Consider the following 20,325-nt stretch of genomic DNA (forward strand, 5'->3'; position numbering starts at 1 on the left):
GTATTGTTTACCATGCGCCGGGGAGAATTTCCACGTCCAGGGAACTTGCGTCGAAATTACAGCTGGATTAAAAGCCATCAGTCCGCAATCTTCTGTAAGATATTCTGGGACGAAATATATCCAAGAGCCGCATGGACAGTGGACAATTGGACATAGCAAAATCCCCTTTGAATCAGTGATAGGTGAAATAATCTAGGCTACCTGTTCAATCGATAGGTATTCTATCATCAAGATTATGCATAAGAAATATAGTTTATGTTGCAATAGTAGCTGCGTTTCGTAGATATTTCATGAATTTAGCGCACGTGCTTCTTGATTCATATTGTAGTGAAAGCCAAGTCCATTCAAATATATGGAAAAATGCAACATGTTCCTATCAAACTATATAGCTAGTCTAGAGATAGGCCAGCTAATGCTTATGCTAGTTCAACAATTGCATCTACACGTCGCGTATTTTCAGATTAGCTCACCAATTCATCATGATCTTTCATCATGTTTCCTTCGCTTATACTAAGTGATCAGTGAAATTTGAAACGGCAAGTGAGTCAAAGGAATTCACGCCTCGCCATTCCAGTTATAATATATATAAGCCGCGGGTATTTAAATAATACACCCACACAACGAGATATGAGTATAGGAAAAGACGAATAATTGTTTTGGAGAAATTGAATTTTTCACATTCGGTAAGGCGTGCAGGAGCTGGGTTGTCGTGTGATGATGCGTGACAGAGTGCTTTAATTTAGTTAGAAAGTATTGAGTGACATATCAGCACACCCACCTTACAAATTTCTGCCAACTCATCGTGTCTAATCGACGGAACACTGGCGAATTGGTTCGGTGTTTGGTTTCTATTATTCGGCACACCGGCGTTACAAATCGAGCGTTACATTCGTGACACAACATTCCCTATATAACTGGGACGTAGGTCATGATACAGTCACAGTTTCTTCCTTCGCCACGAACGTACGACGGGATCTTAAGAGCACAAAATGGCTTGCAGTCAGAAAGCGAAAATCATCTACTTCGACGGCAAAGGCCGCGCCGAAACAGCACGACTTTTGCTGGCTCAAGCTGGTGTCGATTTTGATGACGAGCGCGTTCCTTTCGGCGAGGTGTGGCAGAAAAAGAAAGCCGGTATGTGTTCGATAAATTCCTCAAGTGGGGAATTATTGGCAAATCCTTATTACTGGGTATTCTCAATTGAACATATCCATACGCAATTGATAGCGAGTTTGAAATTGCAATTGAAAATAGCAGTGTTTCTTAACTTATACTAACTAGGCGGAACCTTCCGCAAATCGGCAAGCCGTCCGAGACCGGCCAATTTTTGTTCAGCCACAAAAACTAAAATCTACCGCATTACCCATCTAATTCGTTAGTATAGAATGCTGGAGCACGAAATGTACTGTGTATCAACAACAGAACCATAAGAAAAAAACTGCAAAATGATTTTCAAACAAAACGATTATAATGAATAGCCTACTGGAAATCTGTGTGACCTTTGCTGTATGAGTCTTGACCTCTGGCTAACCCCGACACTGGAACAGCGAACCCCTATGGCGCTCGTGCTATCCCCAGTTAAGATCCATTGGTATACTGGAGTCACGCTACGTGTTCGTAGTGTTGTTCGACGTTTACTATACCATGATCGTATTCGCCTCAAAGCTTTCTTTATTCTGGCGAATATGTATGGCACCGAATATTGATATTATTTGTCACTTCAACAGCAGTTGATTCTAGACCAGGGGTTCCCAACCTACTCATCGCCCCCTTTTCAAGCTCCACACCGATCATCGCCCCCAAATATTGGAACCTAAAATGGGCATAAAAACTGTAATCACCGGCGAGTTGACTAAAAAAAGGTCAACTTTTCGCCTCGACCTAGAGATTACACTTTTACAGCTAAATTCGATGTAAGTTTTGAAAGTGCATCTCCAACTATTGAAGGTCGATCCATGCTTTCAGGAATGGCACGGAAAGGTCAAAACGTCAGATAATGATATGAATACCAATCATGACGTAAGCTTTGAATAAGCTGCATCCCTACTGCGACCGGTTCTATACTGCCGACGGTCATACTGTCTAAACTAGCTCAAAAATGATTGTAAAATACCAGGCTTCGACTACAAAGTCTAGAACCGCAATAATTCCTTTTAGAACTTGATCTCGCCTACGGTCTGCCCGCCTTCGAAATCAAAGGAGAGAGATACTTCCAAAGTCTCGCCATTGTGAACTACATCGCAAGGACGAACGATCTCTACGGAAAGACCGCGGAAGATCAATTGAAGATCGATATTATCGGCCAATGCCTTCATGACGTGGCTTCGAAATTGCCGGTGTTCGCCAAGGACGACAAAGTATGTGAAATCATAATTTAACGCCCTTGGTCCAATAGTAATGCGCTAATACGCCTCTCCAACCATTTTAGTAGAAGAAATTGGATGAGTTGTTCGAGAAAACTTACCCGCCACTTCTCAAAAGACTGGAAAAGTTCATACCCGACAAGGGCTTCATCATAAACAACAAGGTAGGATACCATGCGAATTCAGTTTGATGTCCTGAAACCGGCATTATAGTCGAACTGCGCAATACTTTCAGGTGTCTTTGGCCGATATTGGCATCTTCCGCACTTTCGAAGCCGTCAGCGATATGAGGGCGGGTAGTTTGGATAAATACACCAAGCTGAAGCGTATCTATGAAGATGTCGCGAAATTGCCCAATATCGCCGCATGGGTGAAGAAAAGACCAAAGACCGAATTTTAATTTCTAGAACAAAAATATATGGAATCAAGAAAAAACGATGCGTTATAATTATTTTATGTAGTTACATAGGCTGTACGAAACACTTCGAGTGGTCATATGATCGGTAACTGAGTTTGGTGTGGTGATAGCAGATGAGTCAGACGTATCCTTCATCAACGAAGCGTTTAATTCAACTACCAGAGACCAAGGAATGCCGGGTTTATTAGGAGACGAAATCGCCACAAGAGCATGTCAAAAGATCATTCGCAATGAAACATAATATCCTTTTGTGGGACCGATAGTGTCATGTAACAATTGTAGGCTACACCGGACAGGTCAAGACAGGACTTTACGATGAGATCATCGGAAAAATATAAACAACTATATAACCCGTCAGCATAGAATGATGGAGCAATTTTTAATAACCGGTATCAATCGCATGCTATTGTCGCACGGCTTCCGATAATCTAAACATTAATAACGCTAGAGCATCACAACCCCCTCAAAATTGCCTAAATTGTGAAATTCGGCTTTGTTGCGTATACTATGACTGTGCACAGTGTGCAGTATGCACGTGCACGTGTGCAGGGCATTCAATAAGTAGATGAGGCACAGATGAATTTGACCCACGCATTGCTGGCTAACAATACGGCAATCAGAGCGCAGTGATACAATGCGCTATCACCTTCGCAAACCGACGTTGTAGTAGGCTTATGAATCGTGTAGTTGCGACTGCCAACATCCAGTGAAGAGCATATACATTCCCTTGGTGGTGTGGCTGTTTTGTAATTTCCATCCACCCCTACCTTCAATTGTGGATATTATAGTAGATTATTACGTAGCCTTGGCGGCTAGAGTGCTAATGTGACGAGAATCAAGTCGGCCACTGAATCAGCTACGATGTTGGGTTGATATATTTGTAAATCTGACTGGAAACGGGTAAGTGCCTCACCAACCATGAACCTCACGGCATGTGCTATCGAATGCTTCAAAGTTCAAATTGCCTTTATAATTGACTATAAAATAAGTCGTTGTAGCAATAGGTACGTTCTTGTGTCATCCAAATGATGCATCAAAATGCATTGAAATAGTGCTCATAGAATGTAGTTCCTAGTCTAGATCTCTAGAGCAGGGGTGTTCAACTTCATGCTATTGCATTTCCATTACATACATAGCGTACGACCGCATTCCAGAGAACATTCGCAGTAATATAATGGCCAACCCGGATGCCAAATATCCACGGTAAAATAGCTACTGGCAAACTTCGCACCGCAGACAACTCCCGTGGTGTTCTGTGTTCTGTCACTTCTGTGCCATCACGGTTTTCTTGTGAAAGTTTCTAATTGTAGAAGCAGAACGCCCCGTCGGGTTTACGTACCGAAATTGCGAGTATTAGTGTTGTGAATTGTCTAGTCGCGCAAAGTGCAAATATCTTTTGTAACTTCATAGGTGAATATCGTCGATAATAGTGGTAGTTGCACAATGCACATACTATAAAATATTTATCCTTTCTCAGCCCACGTGATCGGATTTATCGGCGGAGCTTATGGAGAAGTGCCATCGAAATTTCTGGGCACAAAGCTAATGATGATGCAAATGCGGGTTGTTACTAATCACTTTGTTGCATGTCGTTCTTTCTTGACCTACCATCAGGATTGTCGGTATAATCAAAATATTGGAATCTTCCAAATGTAGTCGAAAAACATTCGTGAGACGCACACGATTACAAATTGGTATTCCACTATTCCTTTATGTGGCGCATCATTTCACTCTGCGGTTCGCATTTGTACGGTGGGGCACCAATTGCATGTTGACGGCCGCTAACACCCCTTAATTTAATCATGTGTAGACGGTTGCAGCCGCTGGTCGACCACCTCTGCTCTAAAGGTGCAGTGTAGGAAATTATGTTGAATTAAGATTACTATACGACCCATATCGCCTGCTATAGTCATCTTCACGACGGAGCAGCCTAGTGAAAGCTTATCCGAGCTCACACAACACCACAAAAAGAAAATATGTGTATCCGGCGACCGCTTTCTAGTATTATTATAACCTCAAAACGTTTGTTTGACAGTCGCTTGAAATCGGCATCAATGTCACCGTATATAGCGCGATGGTTCCAAAATGCCAAAAAATATATGCTGAATCAATGGAATATAATGGGAAGAATAGAAATCACGTGCGTTCTACTACAAAAGGATTGCTGCTGTATTTGTTTCCTATTCAGCTGGTCGGTGACTTGGCAAATACAGCCGTACGGCGGTTGTGGTATAGCCGGCATTTATGACGCTCTTCTAAGTATCAAATTTATCAGGCTTTTGTCAATCGATCGCGAGTCCAAAAATACAAAGGATTTGCCATGATCTTTATGTTCCCTTTATATTCAGGCAACTTATATAGGCTATGCTATAGCCTAACACCATAATAAGACTCGAACAGCCCACCATGATCAGTGGCAGATGATCAATACATGCTCTTCGAGTCTCCGATGCTTACCGCAGAGCTGAATTCGCGTCTGCTATACGTTCCAATTAATGATACAGAATTGACAGCTCATGCAGTTGCACTGGTAGTATGGACTCTGTAAAATAATTAGCAACTTTTCCGAGAATTTAGAGTGCGTTATGTGGCTAAACGTACACGGACGCATCATTTCATATATGTCAACATCCAAAATAAGAGCTGCAAATTTCTGCCGCTACTTAATCATCGGGGTCTATTTGAGTGGTTCTCAACCTTTTTGATCAGCGGACTTTTCTCAAGCTCGCCTATATATCCGCGGACTCAAGCTATATATTAACGAAAAATAGTTTTTTTTTATTTCCATCCAAGAGAGTTTTATACGGCATCAACGAAAAAAGCAAGCACTGTTTTTCACTCAACACACACTCAATGAGAATCTTGTCCTTGAACTTGCTTGACAAGTTTAACGAATTCCGAAATTATGGTTGTCGAGGCCTACATCTCATGCCATCATACGGTTGAAGTCTATTGCAATACTTCTTTTGATCATCGTCAGAGTTGAAAAGCCATATTCACACAGGTATGTGGTTGGAAATGGTAAAAGATCTGTTGCAGCTTGCTCGCAAAGATCTGAAAGACTATTCTCCATCGATTGCACATTTGCCCAAAAATGAGTCAAAGAAGTCTTTTTAAACTTGTCTTTCCACATCTGTCGGCTCTGCAATTCAAGCAACTGTTCAGTAATGAAGTCCGTATCTCGGGTTCTACTGATAATAGGGCAATTCCATACACAGACAAACGATGTTCACATCACTACCTCCTCAAATCTCCTGAAATTTGGTACACGCAGAGATGAGCTTATTCCAAACAGGATGAACTATATTTTATGAAAATTGGACTTTGGGATCCGAGTTGCAAAACTGCCTAAACGCACCCATGACATGATGTCTCAAACACACCCCAGACACGATGTCGGAGGGGCAAAACAGTCCGAACTCATCCCAGATACGATGTCCGAATGGCAACACAGTCCGAACACACCCCAGACATGTTGCCCGCCCACACCCTAGACTCGATGTCCGAACACGCCCTACTAGTACTGCATTTTCATGTACAAATGAAGTGTGCTCTTAAAACTGCAATTTCATCATTTTACAGTTTCAAAATCAAAATCAAACAGCTATGAAGTAATTTTCCTTGAAGCAAACTTTCATTTAAAATAGCTTTTTCCAAAACATTTTGATATGTTTTTGAGCAATCCGTTGTCTAAATCGTGTAACGCCTGACTGATTTTAGATTTCCCCCTCAATTTACCCTTTGACCCTAACTTCCAGGGTATTAAATTTCACTTGGAAATATAGACGATCAGACAAGCTTCAGATAAACCCAAGTGCTGTATCTCAACTGTCGTCAAACATCTAGCTACACCTTCTTGAATATTTCATTAATAAAACCTGAGATGTGCAGACCCGAAATGAGCTGAAAATTGTCAATTTTTAAAGTGACGTAACTTTTGACCCCAAAGTCCAATTTTCATAAAATATAGTTCATCCTGTTTGGAATGTGCTCATCTCTGCGTGTACCAAATTTCAGGAGATTTGAAGAGGTAGTGATGTGAAGATCGTTTGTCTGTGTATGGAATGGCCCAATAGACAACTATAGATTGTTTCTGTGTTGAGCACATGTCCCTACGTTTTATCAGTATCCAAATAACGTCTCCAAGTGAACTATAAGTCTCAATAAACACAATAATACCCAACGTATATCGTGCCGAAAACGTGTGCATTAGGGCTCTTCAAAAATGACTTTTTTTCTCAAATCGTACTGGCTACTTGATAAAATTGTTAGGTTACCTAATTTAAGCCTACACACCAAATTTCGTTCCATTCCAACCAGTAACCGAATTGCTACAGGAGAAGAAAGTTTCTATTTATTACATAAAAATAAATAACAGAGAATTTAAAAGTTCTCTACTCACCCCATGAAAGTGTTAGGTTGTCTATAGAAACGATGCTCACCAAATTTGGTTCAATTCCAACAGTGGAAGCGGAGTTATTGCCGTCGAAAAATTTGGATTTTAATGAAATAGTATTTACGGTGGGCACCACTATAATAAATAAATAAAGAATTGGTCACCGTAAATACTATTTTATTCTAATCCAAATTAGGATATATGATCGTTTCCTAAGGTTTTATCAATATAAAATCACCAAATATAATAAATTCACAATGAGACTAGCGTCTTTCCACCATTGAAAAACACGAGGAAATACCAGGTCGAAAATTTGTCAACGTGTCCGTTGATTAATTTACTGAAAATCCCTGTGCTCGCGGACTCATCCAGGCCCTTCCGCGGACTCATTTGAGTCCGCGGACTCGGGGTTGAGAAACACTGGTCTATTTTGTTGGCTCTCTCACCAAAACCATGGTCATTTTCATTTCCGTATCACTGTGATATTATTGAGGCTGTAATCGAAATACAAAATCACATGTGCGTCGTAATAACGTAAAGTTATATTCTCACATCCTCCAGCGAAATATTTGGTATCCTTTTACCGTGAAGCGCGACAGATACGCAATACGACCATAAATTGAATCATTTCAAATCGTCATGGGGAACTGCACGCTTCGCCTGCAAAATCTATCACGACAAGGTACCTGTATGTTATGGTATAGCCCTCGGTATAGGCTAACTTCCTAATGAATGCCATTGACAGAAATATGTTCAAGGACTCGCGATCGAGCAGTTAGTGTTGGTTGAAAAAAGATCCTCCAAAACTCACAATGCATTTTCTCCTGATCGCAATTTAGTTTCAATTTCCACTTAGTAATACGGGTAAGCGCCAGCATCGAGATGTGTTTTCTTCCAAATTGCGAAATGATAACTCGAAATGTAGGGTCCACCATTTAGCTATTATTTCGTCCAAAAGTGAGGTGATTGAGTCATCATATTGTTTGCCAGCTATCCATAATCAGCTGTCTCGCAAAAGACAGCCAACTGCTAGCACCGGGGTCTTCAAACGGGTGTATCATACCCCGTCTAGGGCAGAGGTGTCAAACATACGACCCGCGAGCCACATCCGGTCAGCCAGACGGTTTCATCCAGCCCGCGAAGCAATTCTGAGTAGATTGAAAATACCGATATTTTCAAGCGCATTTGTAACAAATGTTGAATTTATTTTGCAGGAAATACTCCCATGCTCATAGGCCCCATTATAACCACCCGACTACGGCGCTGCGGTTTGACTCTAGTTACCACTGGTAACCAGTCGGTCAAATTGACATCCAATTTCACGAAGGCAAAAATTGCCCACTAAGTTCAGAGTGCTGTACAAATATGGACCGAAACGTACTTATTCACAGAAGTGAAAACGTCAATGCGGAACCGTAATATGCAGTTTACACAGAAAATATATTTTTTAAACAAATATATACTAAAAATATCTGTGGTCACGCTGCTATATCACTTTCGACCCAATAGATCCCCAGACATGAAAGAAACCGGACTCGCGGTTTAATAATAATAATCCAAATTCCAACGTCCGCGTTTCCTAGCAAGAGCACGAGGTAACATTTGGAATCCGCTGACTGTCGCGGCCCGCGAGCGATTTGAAGGCTTGAATCCGGCCCGCGACGACATATGAGTTTGAAGACCCTCTTCTAGGGTGTACGATAGGTGTATCGCTCAGATAGGGTGTACAGGGGTGTATCAGATCCGCATTAAAATGGGCCGATGAATAGTTTTCACAATAAACTGGCAAATTTATGCTTCTGAACATGTTGACCGGGTGTGCAATATCGTGCAATTTTCATATCAGCTGTACGTAGCTTGTAAGTTACCTTCCTTTTGTGATATCACAAGCAAATGTTTCTCCTCATCATTTAAAAATATTATTCACGCTTCGCACGTTTCAGGGTGCCTTGGATTTTTCGTTTTAAAATAATTGTGTAATCTGAGTCCCACCGTACAAATGTCGAACGAATAGAGGAAATGACACACCCCATAAAGAAATACCAAGTCGGAATCGTGTGCGTCTCACGAATGAAGGTTTTTCTTGTACGTTTGGTCGTTTCCATTATATATTCCAACTATGCCTACAATCCTGCTGGGAGGTAAAAAATAACAACATGCAACACAGTGATTAATAAAAATCGGGATATGCATCATCAATAATTTGGGCCCAAAATTTTCGAAGACACCACCTCCCTCAGCTCTATCGTTTAATCTGATCACGCTGGCTAAGACTGGATAAATATTTGACAGTAATATATGAAACAACCAATATTACTGACGAAATAAATTTATCAGATGTAAAGATTTGTCGGGCTATGCGCGACTAGAAAGGGACCCCAGGTAACTTTTCCTAACATTTATACTTATTTGGGTGCATAGATAGTAATCAAGCAAGGGTGTTTTGCTGCTACAATTAAAAACTTTTATACGCCAGGTATACCTCAAGAAATCGCTGAAGGCGCAGAACACCACAAGCGCTCTACTCTGTGCGAAGTTCCTGGTAGCCAATTTAGCACGAGAACATGACGTCCAGACGGGCCATGACGACTCTACGCCTGAATGCGGCCGTATTATATATATTGAATCGAAGCACGGTATGTAGTATAGTGGTTCCCATCGAAGTACTGTATGAAACTGATTACGGCGACGGAAAAGTCAAGAACAAGACCCGATGAAAGAGCGCACATACAAGGAATGGAAAGAGCAAGAAAGAGCATCCTTCGGCATCCTCATATCTGTTTATTACATCGCACCGTGTCTTATCGCATTGTACGTTGTGTGAATCCTGTTCAGATAAAAATGTAATCTGACGATTGGTATTATCATATCGGTAATGGGATTTATACCAAACGTGGGTGGCGTATGGATGGATACAATAAACATCCACCATATGGTACACATGCTAACTAGCCGGGTCGCATATTCAGAGGCGATATCTTCCACAATTATTCGAATTAAAAGCCTACAGAAAGTGCGAGGGAGTAGCATAGCTGATGTGGCTGTAATGAATATTTCGGAGTCAGTAAGGCGTGCAGGAGTTGCTTCGTGGCGGGGTGAGGCGTGACAGAGTGCCGTAAGTTAATAAAAAGGTATTGAGAAACACATATTCACGCCATAGAAACTTCTGACAAGTCATCGCGCCTAATCGATGGACCACTGGAGACCGGAATAACTCTGAATTGTTCGGTGTTTGTTCTCTTTTTTACGGCACACATGCGATAAAATCGTGATACAAAGTTTCTATAAACTGGGGCGAACGCCGTGATACCGTCACAGTTGCTTCCTATCGCCACAAACGTACGCCGGGATCTTAAGAGCAAAAAATGGCTTGCAAACCTAAAATCATTTACTTCAATGGTAAAGGCCGCGCCGAAACTGCAAGACTCCTGTTGGCTCAAGCCGGTGTCGATTTTGATGACGAGCGCATTACTGGCGAGGAATGGCAAAAAAAGAAAGTCGGTATGTGTCGGAAAATTCATTAAATCTAGCAAGGAATTGTGGGCAAATCTTTATCACTGGGTAATGAGTTTATGATTGCAATGGTATATTTGTATTAAAGAATATATATCTTCCAGTTAGGACAAGCAGCCCGTCCTTGATGGTGCTGTGGCATTTGTATGCTAGAAAGCTCTTTTTTCTTGCGAAGACCCCCACTCCCGGATATTGAACTTTTCGGTATACTTTCGCAGCAATACATTCGTGACCAAATAGTCAACAGAATTCCTAATAAGCGTAGGCTATATCTTAAATACAATAATTTAACAGAACGTCCGAAGCGTTGAACAATAATAAGAATACTAATCGACCAATAAGCATACACGGTAATGCTGCCATCTGGATGAATATGGGTGGCAATGGGACGTTGATAATACGTTGCTTGCATTTTAACGTTGCGAAATCCATCACAAAGTCCATAATTCGATTTCTCTTTTTAGAACTTGATCTGCCATATGGTATGCCAGCCCTCGAAATCAATGGAGAGGTCTTCTTCCAAAGCCTCGCCATCGTGAATTACCTCGCAAGAAAGTACGATCTCTACGGAAAGACTGCCGAAGATCAATTGAAGATCGACATGATCGGCCAATGTATTCACGACTTGGCCACGAAACTGCCGGTGTTTGCTAAGGAAGACAAAGTATATGAAACCTTACTTCAATGTTCCATATTCATTCGCTAAAACCGTTCGTAAACCATTTTAGGAAAAGAAATTGGATGAGTTGTTCGAGAAGACTTACCCGCCTCTTCTGAAAAAACTAGAGACGTACATTCCCGACAAGGGATTCATTATCAACAACAAGGTTGGTAACTCTTCGAATTTAGTTTGATGTCCCGCGATACGCTTCACATTCGAACCACGAAATATTTCAGGTGTCTTTGGCGGATATTGGCATCTTCCGCATTTTCGAAGGCGTAAACGATATGAGGTCGGGCAGTTTGGATAAATACAGCAAGCTGAAGCGCGTCTATGACGACGTGGCGAAATTGCCCAATATCGCCGCATGGGTGAAGAAACGGCCCAAGACCGAATTTTAATTCTGAAAACAGAAATATATAATTGATGGAGAAATAAAAATACTGCAAATAGTCTTGTGTATATGAAAATTCTCCGCTGCACGAAACACCTCGAGCGTCCATGATAAGAAACGGTGTTTGCATTGGGTGTGGCAATATAGCAGAGTTAGACGTGTCCGTTTATCAACGAAGCATTTAATGTAAATACAAAGGACAAAGGGCTAGTAGTTGGTGAATTCTATAGTTGGTGTAATGTTATATAGACATCCTTTTGCGTGAACTGTCCGATTGCGCCATGTAACGACTGTGTAACGTTCGCCAATCGATTCAGATTGTCTCCATGCATTAGTTCAACAATTTGAAACAAATTATTTCAAAATTGGGCTGTTGTTTATTTTGCAACCAAGCGGGATCAAATACGCGGCTAGACCAAGAGAATGAATTTACGCTAGGGGACAGCAGAGAAGAACTATGCGACATATAAAATATATGGTGTCACTAGGTGGCATTAGCGAGTCGTACTCATAAATGTTCTCAATTCCGCAACTCTACTATACTGTACTTGATTTGTATTGGTCCCTTCAAAATGACGACTGGGGCTCCGTAAACGACGCCGTAGAAATCTTACAGAGAGGTTCCCTGAGTGACGAAAATCGTTTTTTCACTTCGACAACAGTGGATACGATGCACCCATCATCAAGCCTAAGATGGTGCAGATTATTGCTGGATTGAAAGTTTGTGGGTACATGAAGGGCAAATTTTTCATAGCTTTTGCATGACTCCGCTGATAATTATAATACACACAAGCCCCCTACACAAGCCCAAATTCCAAGGTTCCAGGAAGATAGGACGGAGTCAATTCGGTCAGGTAGATTCGGGATCTTTGAACTTTTAAGGTATGAGGGTTACCATATGTGACAATGGAAAATCAAGTACAACTCGTCGATACCACTCAAGTGGAACTAGTGTAAAATTTTTATACTCAAGTAGAATGATCTATTTGCAAGCTATGCCAAATGAACATCAATTAAGATTAAAATGACAAAGCTTTAGCGAGTATTCGCGAAAACATTCGAAAAAAGTAAGCCTACAAACATATTGGATTGAAGGTGACACTGGTCTAGAAAATAAATGCACCTCCGCCAGCTCGAACGGCAAATCTAAGCACGTGCGCTGAGAGAGGGAAGAAATTAATAGTAATAAATGCAAGTATAAACGGTATTGACAAAATTCATTCATTAACAGTAAAAGTGTTCGCCATTTTATAATTAAAGCGCGTTTGTCGATCGTGTTTTGTTTGTTTGTTTTGGGGTATTCACGGTGTTTGTCGACTACTATGGCCATTTACACCAGGCCGATATTCTTCTTATTTTTCCGTAACTGCCGACTTATAGCACGGCCCACCTCTAGGCTTTCTGTAGGACACCGCTGACGCGGATGAGGTGGCGAGGAGGAGCCTAGGTAAACCTCCAACACTTAGGTAATTGTCGATCGTGTAATATCGGAATTAGGGGGGGTGCCAAATTGCTGTTTATGCCCTGAGTGTGACCCATCTAACAAAATTGTCCACCGTCTGTTAGACATATATACGTTTTCGTGGTTTGTGTGAGGTACATACTCATTATTAGTCAATCATTCATAAACTTTGCGTTGTGACGGTTGCATGCTATGTGTGTGTACCTATTGGCCATTCCAATGGGCGTGAAAAATTATCTCACTTAAATTCGCATTGAGAAAGAGATAACAAAATTTAATCAGACTTGGAGATAATATCCACGAATTCAGTGATGAATTAAGATTCATCCGATTTCAGGATAGGGATGTTACGATGGTATGCGGATAATCGGAGTTACATGGTTTCAGAAAAACATAATAATTTTCAACCTGCATTTTCGTACCGACGTTTTCTCAAGAATTTCCCATCGAAAAATTGTTTCGGCAACAGAAACATCAATGCAAAACATAATTTCGTCGTAATTTTTAATCTTTAGGAAACAAGCTATACATGCTATTATAGGATCAACCTGAAGTTGCGACAAAATATGGTTCCATAATTTTATCGTGGTTTCGAGAGCGCATAATTTCTATCGCATACTTGGTACCAGGAAACGTAGTTATAGATATTTTTTAGACACAGTTCGTGGCTGTTCCGACTGTCAAATAATTGTGTCTATAACGCGGACATTCCTTGCCCTTCTTGTCCTTGTAAAAAATTCCTGATGCTGGGAACACACACAATTAAACTTCACGTGTAATTACAGTCGTTCAAGGCTAATTACGCTCGATGCAGGGCTTGTATTATATGCAGTTACAATGAACAATAATTGTAAAACATATGTATGATGACGTCGCGACAAGTGCGCTGTATTTTCGTTACGGCTTCCACTAAAACGATTATGGACACTTTTTGCATCTTCGTCACGCAATTGAGAATTGAAATGTCGCAAGGTCAAGCCTTGTAATCGTTGCGGTAGAGATCAATCATTTTCAACCGGTGTATCGCGAATGCTGATCATCAGGTGTTATATATTTGCTATATAGTTTGAATACACAGTGCCTCCGAAGACGCCTGACGGCAACGACGGTTAATTTCTTTAAAACAAGATATCTAGATGATTATTATTTTTGAAATACGTGGTAGAATGCGTACTGAGTAGCAATCGCTGTATTCGAATGGCTGGCACATAACAATTGATCAATGTCGTGGCGCGCAAGACCAAGCGATGTCAGATGCCACTCTTTCATTTTCCAAATAATAATAATATTATTAATAATTATTATTATTAAATATATAAATATTATTATCATGTTCTTTATTCACAGTAAAACTGGTAAATACACACATAATCCGGGGAGCAGCCTGACCCCAAAGGAAAATGGCGAGATTGGAGTAAATTTTTAAAATTTCAGTAATACATTCAAATTGTTATTCGGAATATATAAATAAATTTTAAAAATTTACTCCAATCTTGCCATTTTCCTTTGGGGGCAGGTTTCTCCCCGGATTATGTGTATATTTACCAGTTTTACTGTGAATAAAGAATATGATAATAATAACAATGACAAATACATATGCAAACATTGCTTATCTCTGTAACACGTTCGAAAAACGTTTGGAACGTCGTGACGATCGACCATCTTTATATTTCCCTTCTATTAGCACCATATTTAGCGGTATATTGTCTTAGAAATTCATAATTCGTGAGTCGTGTATGATCACTCAGATGTATTTTACACGCGTTGGCACATTGCCAATGTAAAAAGAGGTTTAATACGCACACCGCACTGTCATAAAAAAGAGTGATATTTTTATCACTGAGAGTTTTACCCATCATCAAGACCGACCTCGCCCCAGACATGCGGGGTCATATGTATAGGTATATTCACAGCAAATGGTACATGTATGCAAAAGCTAAACTTTGTACCAATGCGTTTCGCCATTCAAAATCCGATAAGGGCAGGGATGAGAGGAGTTGACGCAAGGTCTTAAAAGACAGGCGCAACCCAAGTCTAATAAGCGTGTGTTTTAGGTTACGAAGTGTTTTAGTAGGAATGGGTATATAGCGCAATAAGAATCGTTTGAATAAGCAAAGTGTTAAAGGGGAAAAGATATCCGATCTCTTTCAAAAAGTAGTACTTGATCTTGTTCAAGACTTCAGCTAACATCCGAGAGTCAATAAATAAGGACTTATTGAAGACAACAGCGATTGCAACAACTCTCCGCGAATCAGTCGCATGACTGAGTCGACTGCGGGTACATGTACAGGTACACTGTACAGGTACAAGTGCACATGTAATTTTGTACATGGCTTTCCAAGAAAACATGCTATTTTAATCAGCCAAAACCGAAGTTCAACGGCGGTCGGATTTGAGTACGTGCTACAACAATAACACAGAGATTTCCGGAGTCGACCATGAAATAAATTGAAGGGAATTGCCGATGCGGTTACGCGTGACTGATGATACATGCATCTCAACCGCGTAATCCACACGCAATCGATTTAGGCCAGTGGTTCTTAACCTTGCCCCCAGCGCCCCCCAGGGGGCGCTGGCGATGTTGAAGGGGGGCGGAAACGCTCAGGGGGCGATATGGGGGGCGCTGGGCTCAGGGGGGCGGTATGGGGGGCGCTGGAGAAAAATGGCTTCGCAGTAGATGATGTGGTGATAGGACATATCCTTAATGAGTATTCAGAGCAAATTAACACCGAAAGCTTCGTTACATATAGCCTTCAAAATACATATAGGTTTAATTGTCCATGGGCGCCTAAATGACTGACACCGAATGTTCCTGTCTTGGCAATCTGAACCCCAGAAGACTAATTCCATCTGGCAGGGAAAAATTATATGTCAGTGAAGAAATACCAATCTGAAATCGTGTGCGTCTTTTAGTTTAGTACGATTGGGCGACAGGGATATTCCTGTTGGGCGATATCCCCGTTGAGCGATTCTATATTTTTTGATATTGCAGACAGGGGGTCACGAAATAACATCATGCAACGAGGTCATACTAACGGGTTCGCCCGCCCGAATATGTTTAATTATTGGTAACGGGCCCTACAGTTTCCAAGAAACCTCACAATGTTCGCTTTAAGTTTTAAGTTTTTTAACGACTACAAAAACGCAATAACTCCGGATTTGTTGTGCGCAACGTAGATTTTCTGTGCGCAGAGGCCGTGTCAGCACTGCGCACGTGCGCAGCTTAGAGGGAACATTGCACCTAACTCAGCTCTACCGGTAAATGTGTTTACGTGAGCAGAGAGAGGATAAAAATTGATCTCAATTTTCATGCAATTCCCGATGATATTGACCAATTCAATCATTAATTAGTGAAATTTTTCGCACTTCGCGCGACTAGGCGAGAATAGCTCCCTCAGTAAATGGACACCCAATGTAGATACCTAATAGGCTATCAGCAAATAGCGGACAGCCTAATGGGGGTCTGGGAGCGAAGTCCCCCGGAAGTTTGGTTTATCACCCGATGGGGGCCCAGGACCAACGTTTTATGTTTGGGGAGGGGGGCTGACGAAGTGCTGTTACGGCCCTGATAACGAATAATTGTACCTGCGGGAACGCCCGAATATGTTTAATTATTAATTACGTGCCCCTTATTTTCCTATACAGCAGCTCACTCAGTGCTACTGGTAAATCTGATTACGTGGGCTGAGAGGATAAAAAGTTTATAGCGACTTATAAATGTAATTACCATGCATTATAGAAAATATGCAATTACCATGCATTATAGCAAATTTTGGTACCTAGGGCGACCAGGCCACATAAACTTTGCTGACCATCAAAATCACGATATGGGGTTCGTGGGGGCGAAGCCCTCAGAAGTTCGGTTTATCACGCTATGGGTGCGCAAGGCAATCGTTTTTAGGGGGGTTGACGAAGTGCTGTGACGGCCCTCCCTCTTACTCATTGTCTTTATTACATTCCTTACAATATGAAGTTGAGGGGGGGGGGCGCTGGAGCACGAAAATTTTTGAAAGGGGGCGCTGGACGAAAAAAGGTTAAGAACCACTGATTTAGGCGGTAATGAGCCTTCTTGCGATTTTCACACTAGTAACCCGCATTGCATGAAACTTGGCTTGAAACTAAATAACTTCAATCTTCACATTCAAAGCGCCATATTATACGGGTACAGGACAAAATATGGACGATTAACCGAATCTGCGTTCAAAGATCAGTGACATAAATTGTATATGTTGCGGTCGCGTGACCGACTGCTATCAACCACTTTCCTATATACGTTTTATTAAACTACTAAGCCTATATGCTAGTAATTATTGAATATGTTTGGAAATAGGGAGATAGTTCTGTTAAGCGGCAACGCTCAAAATCGCGTTATTGTATTACATTGCCGTCAAACAGTGACGGTGCAAAAGATTGCGCGATGTGGAAGCGTAAGTATAAAATATAGCTTAGGATCTGACCGGGTTTAATATATTTAATATATTTTTAGGCAGTAGTATATAGGTGTACGACACTATGGCATCCATAACCACATGTCGTAATGATTTGGCATCGGAAAAGAATTTCCCATGTTGAAACACCGACTATAAACTAGTCCAAGATATCAATTGGAAACGAAAATATTACATGGTTAATCGATTACAAATTTACGATCTGTCAGTGAAATTCGCTCGTGGCCAATTGCAGCACGATCACGAGCTTCATTTCGTTACGAAAATAGCATCCCACAAAGTTGCATCGTCGCTAAGACGATGTAATTACTTCTTAATGCGCATATGTCGAACCGGAGAGCATACTTACTAAAATCGCCTGACACTCACCCGACTTCTACGAAACAATTTTGACCGGGATGGCATCGATTTGCGAAAGGTGTGGCGGGTATATTAGGCTATATGTGTTACTGCAATATCAACGGTCGTGTTTATTTCGCCACAAAGACGAAGTTTCCCGAGTCTAAAATTGGAATAAATCTTCCATTTAATTCCTCTGTAATAACCGCAGCTGACAAGCAAAGCAATCAGTCTTGGGAGAAGCAACATATCTTCAATTTGATTTGCGATTTAAGCTAATTGTGCGCAAATGCACGCTATCATTGACTTCAGGGTATGTATAAAAAGTCTCTGTACCCGTTATCAATGCTTAAACAAGATGCGGGAAAGACCCAATGGCCAAATAACGGGGACAGTGGGGGCAGCTTGAAATAATGCAATGTGGGAATATTCATACATTGCGCATACTCAAAGCGTCCATAAGTTGTTCCTATGCTTACATAAGTCCAAGATAAAATGGTCGCGGATGCATTTGCGGATCACGAGAATTACAGCTGAACTTTATTGGAAACTGTCGGGGTAATGTGGTAGTTGCTCAATTGTCGCCGGGTAAAGTACTCTATACATCTCTTGTTCGTGTAAGCCAGGGGTGCTCATCTGCTCAACCTTTTTGCTATTCACGGCCGCATTTCGATTAGATATATAGCGTATATGGCCGCATTCCAGCGGGCAGTCATGATGAACCGCCCGAGCGCTAAGTATCCATGTTAGATTGGCTACTGGAGGAATTCACATCGGGTATACAGCCTTATTGGTGTTCTATGCCATCACTTTCTGCTTGTTAATGTCTTGCTTACGAAAGTTTTCAATTGTAGTTGAATTGCACATATTACTCACAAATATTGATCCTTTCTCAATCCACGTTTTCACATTTCATCGATGTCGTAGAAAATTGTAGGCAGATAATTAACGATGAAACGTTTAAGATTTGTTGTTATTGATCAGATTTTTGCATGTTGGTATTTCTTGACCTCCCACCGGTAGAGTCAAAATTTATATTTGGAACCACACAAATTTACCAGAATAACCTTCATTCATGATACGTACACGAATCCAACTTGGTATCTCTTCACGGGTGGCAACATTTCCGTCTGCGGTTTGTATTTGTACGGTGGGGCTCATATTACAAGGACAATGCTATATTAAAATCGAAGAATCAAATCACCCTGAATCGCGGAAACGCAAAGAAAATTTTTAAGTTGAAATAAAATCTCTTAAAATTTTGGGAGCCAACTTGTAAATTCAATTTTAATGTGGACGGCCGTCAACACACCTCAATTTAATTACATGTGAAAGGCCGCAGAATTTTCCTTCTATACGGCCCCTGGCTTCCCCCCTGGTGTATGCAAACCTGGTTACATTGTCCATGATATAATGCTATATTAGCACTATAGTTAACGATTTGGCCTTCACGACGGTACCGCACCGCACTGAAAAACCAACCTGTGCAAACTGCAAACCCTTCCCCATCATCTGTGCCTATCATGTTCATCATGTTATTCGGAAGGTTTCAATTATCTATCTCACAATTGCCATAAAACAAATTGGATTTTGGAGAAATGACTTCGATTCAAAATGATATACATATGGACATAACAAGGACGCCTTATAATTAACCACCAGGTAGATAAAATTATATATCAGACAGGTCTAATCATTTATTAGTTAGGAAGTGTATGGGATAAGTGTCGAAAACATCTTATCTCCGTTGTATATAGATTGGGCAAGTGCATGACTGCACAATTCCTGATGCGCGTAAGTGATCTGATCGTGTCCGTTTGTCCTAATATTGAGATTTTCGCAAGTTCAATAGACGCGAATGCGGTAATCTTAGATTCTCTAAATGAATTAAAATATCCTCACTTAGATATAAATAGAAAATTAGTTGGCAATCCCTACATGCTCAAACATATACCGATGTCAAATTGGGTCGTAATGCATAATTTCTATCACTAAAGATCTTGTCGCAGATTTTGCGTATATGTTGTGGAAAGTATTTACGGTTTACTGCACCAAAGTTCGTGAGACTCGCCAATATAATACACACACGAAATATTACGAAAAAACATATCCGGTATCATAGTTCAATCTGTAACTGCAATGACATACAATTATATCTAAGTAATATTTGTGAGCGATATCATTAAAGGCGGAAACGCCATAGGTAGAATATATTACACTGTAATATAACACGACAAAAGTGTAAATGACATAATTGTATTTGGCGCCCCGTGACGTCAAAGATTCACACCTTCGTGCGCTAAGTACTCCTAATTAAGCAAAATTGAGCCC

At 40.9% G+C, this 20,325-nt stretch overlaps 2 protein-coding genes across 3 annotated transcripts; both read left to right on the top strand.

Annotated features, from left to right (window-relative positions):
* The first annotated feature begins 922 nt into the window (after positions 1–922).
* On the top strand, positions 923–11,804 carry LOC145437514 (hematopoietic prostaglandin D synthase-like). Of its 2 annotated transcripts, none has more exons than XM_080314776.1 (4): positions 923–1,134; positions 11,155–11,354; positions 11,419–11,517; positions 11,588–11,804. In XM_080314776.1, the coding sequence occupies exons 1-4, from the start codon at positions 990–992 to the stop codon at positions 11,750–11,752; spliced, it is 609 nt and encodes a 202-aa protein (XP_080170902.1). In that variant the 5' UTR covers positions 923–989; the 3' UTR covers positions 11,753–11,804. The 2 variants fall into 2 exon arrangements, with proteins under 2 accessions (XP_080170902.1, XP_080170903.1); XM_080314777.1 differs by lacking the exon at positions 923–1,134 and adding an exon at positions 10,399–10,678.
* Positions 1,557–2,860, top strand: LOC145437962 (hematopoietic prostaglandin D synthase-like). Its single transcript, XM_080315332.1, has 4 exons — positions 1,557–1,617; positions 2,158–2,357; positions 2,432–2,527; positions 2,599–2,860. Exons 1-4 carry the CDS (start codon positions 1,557–1,559, stop codon positions 2,761–2,763), a joined length of 522 nt encoding a protein of 173 aa, XP_080171458.1. The 3' UTR covers positions 2,764–2,860.
* Positions 11,805–20,325: the final 8,521 nt, after the last annotated feature.

This window comes from Botryllus schlosseri, chromosome 4, assembly GCF_051294905.1.
Source record: "Botryllus schlosseri isolate E-star chromosome 4, Bs_hap1, whole genome shotgun sequence".
NCBI lineage: Eukaryota > Metazoa > Chordata > Ascidiacea > Stolidobranchia > Styelidae > Botryllus > Botryllus schlosseri.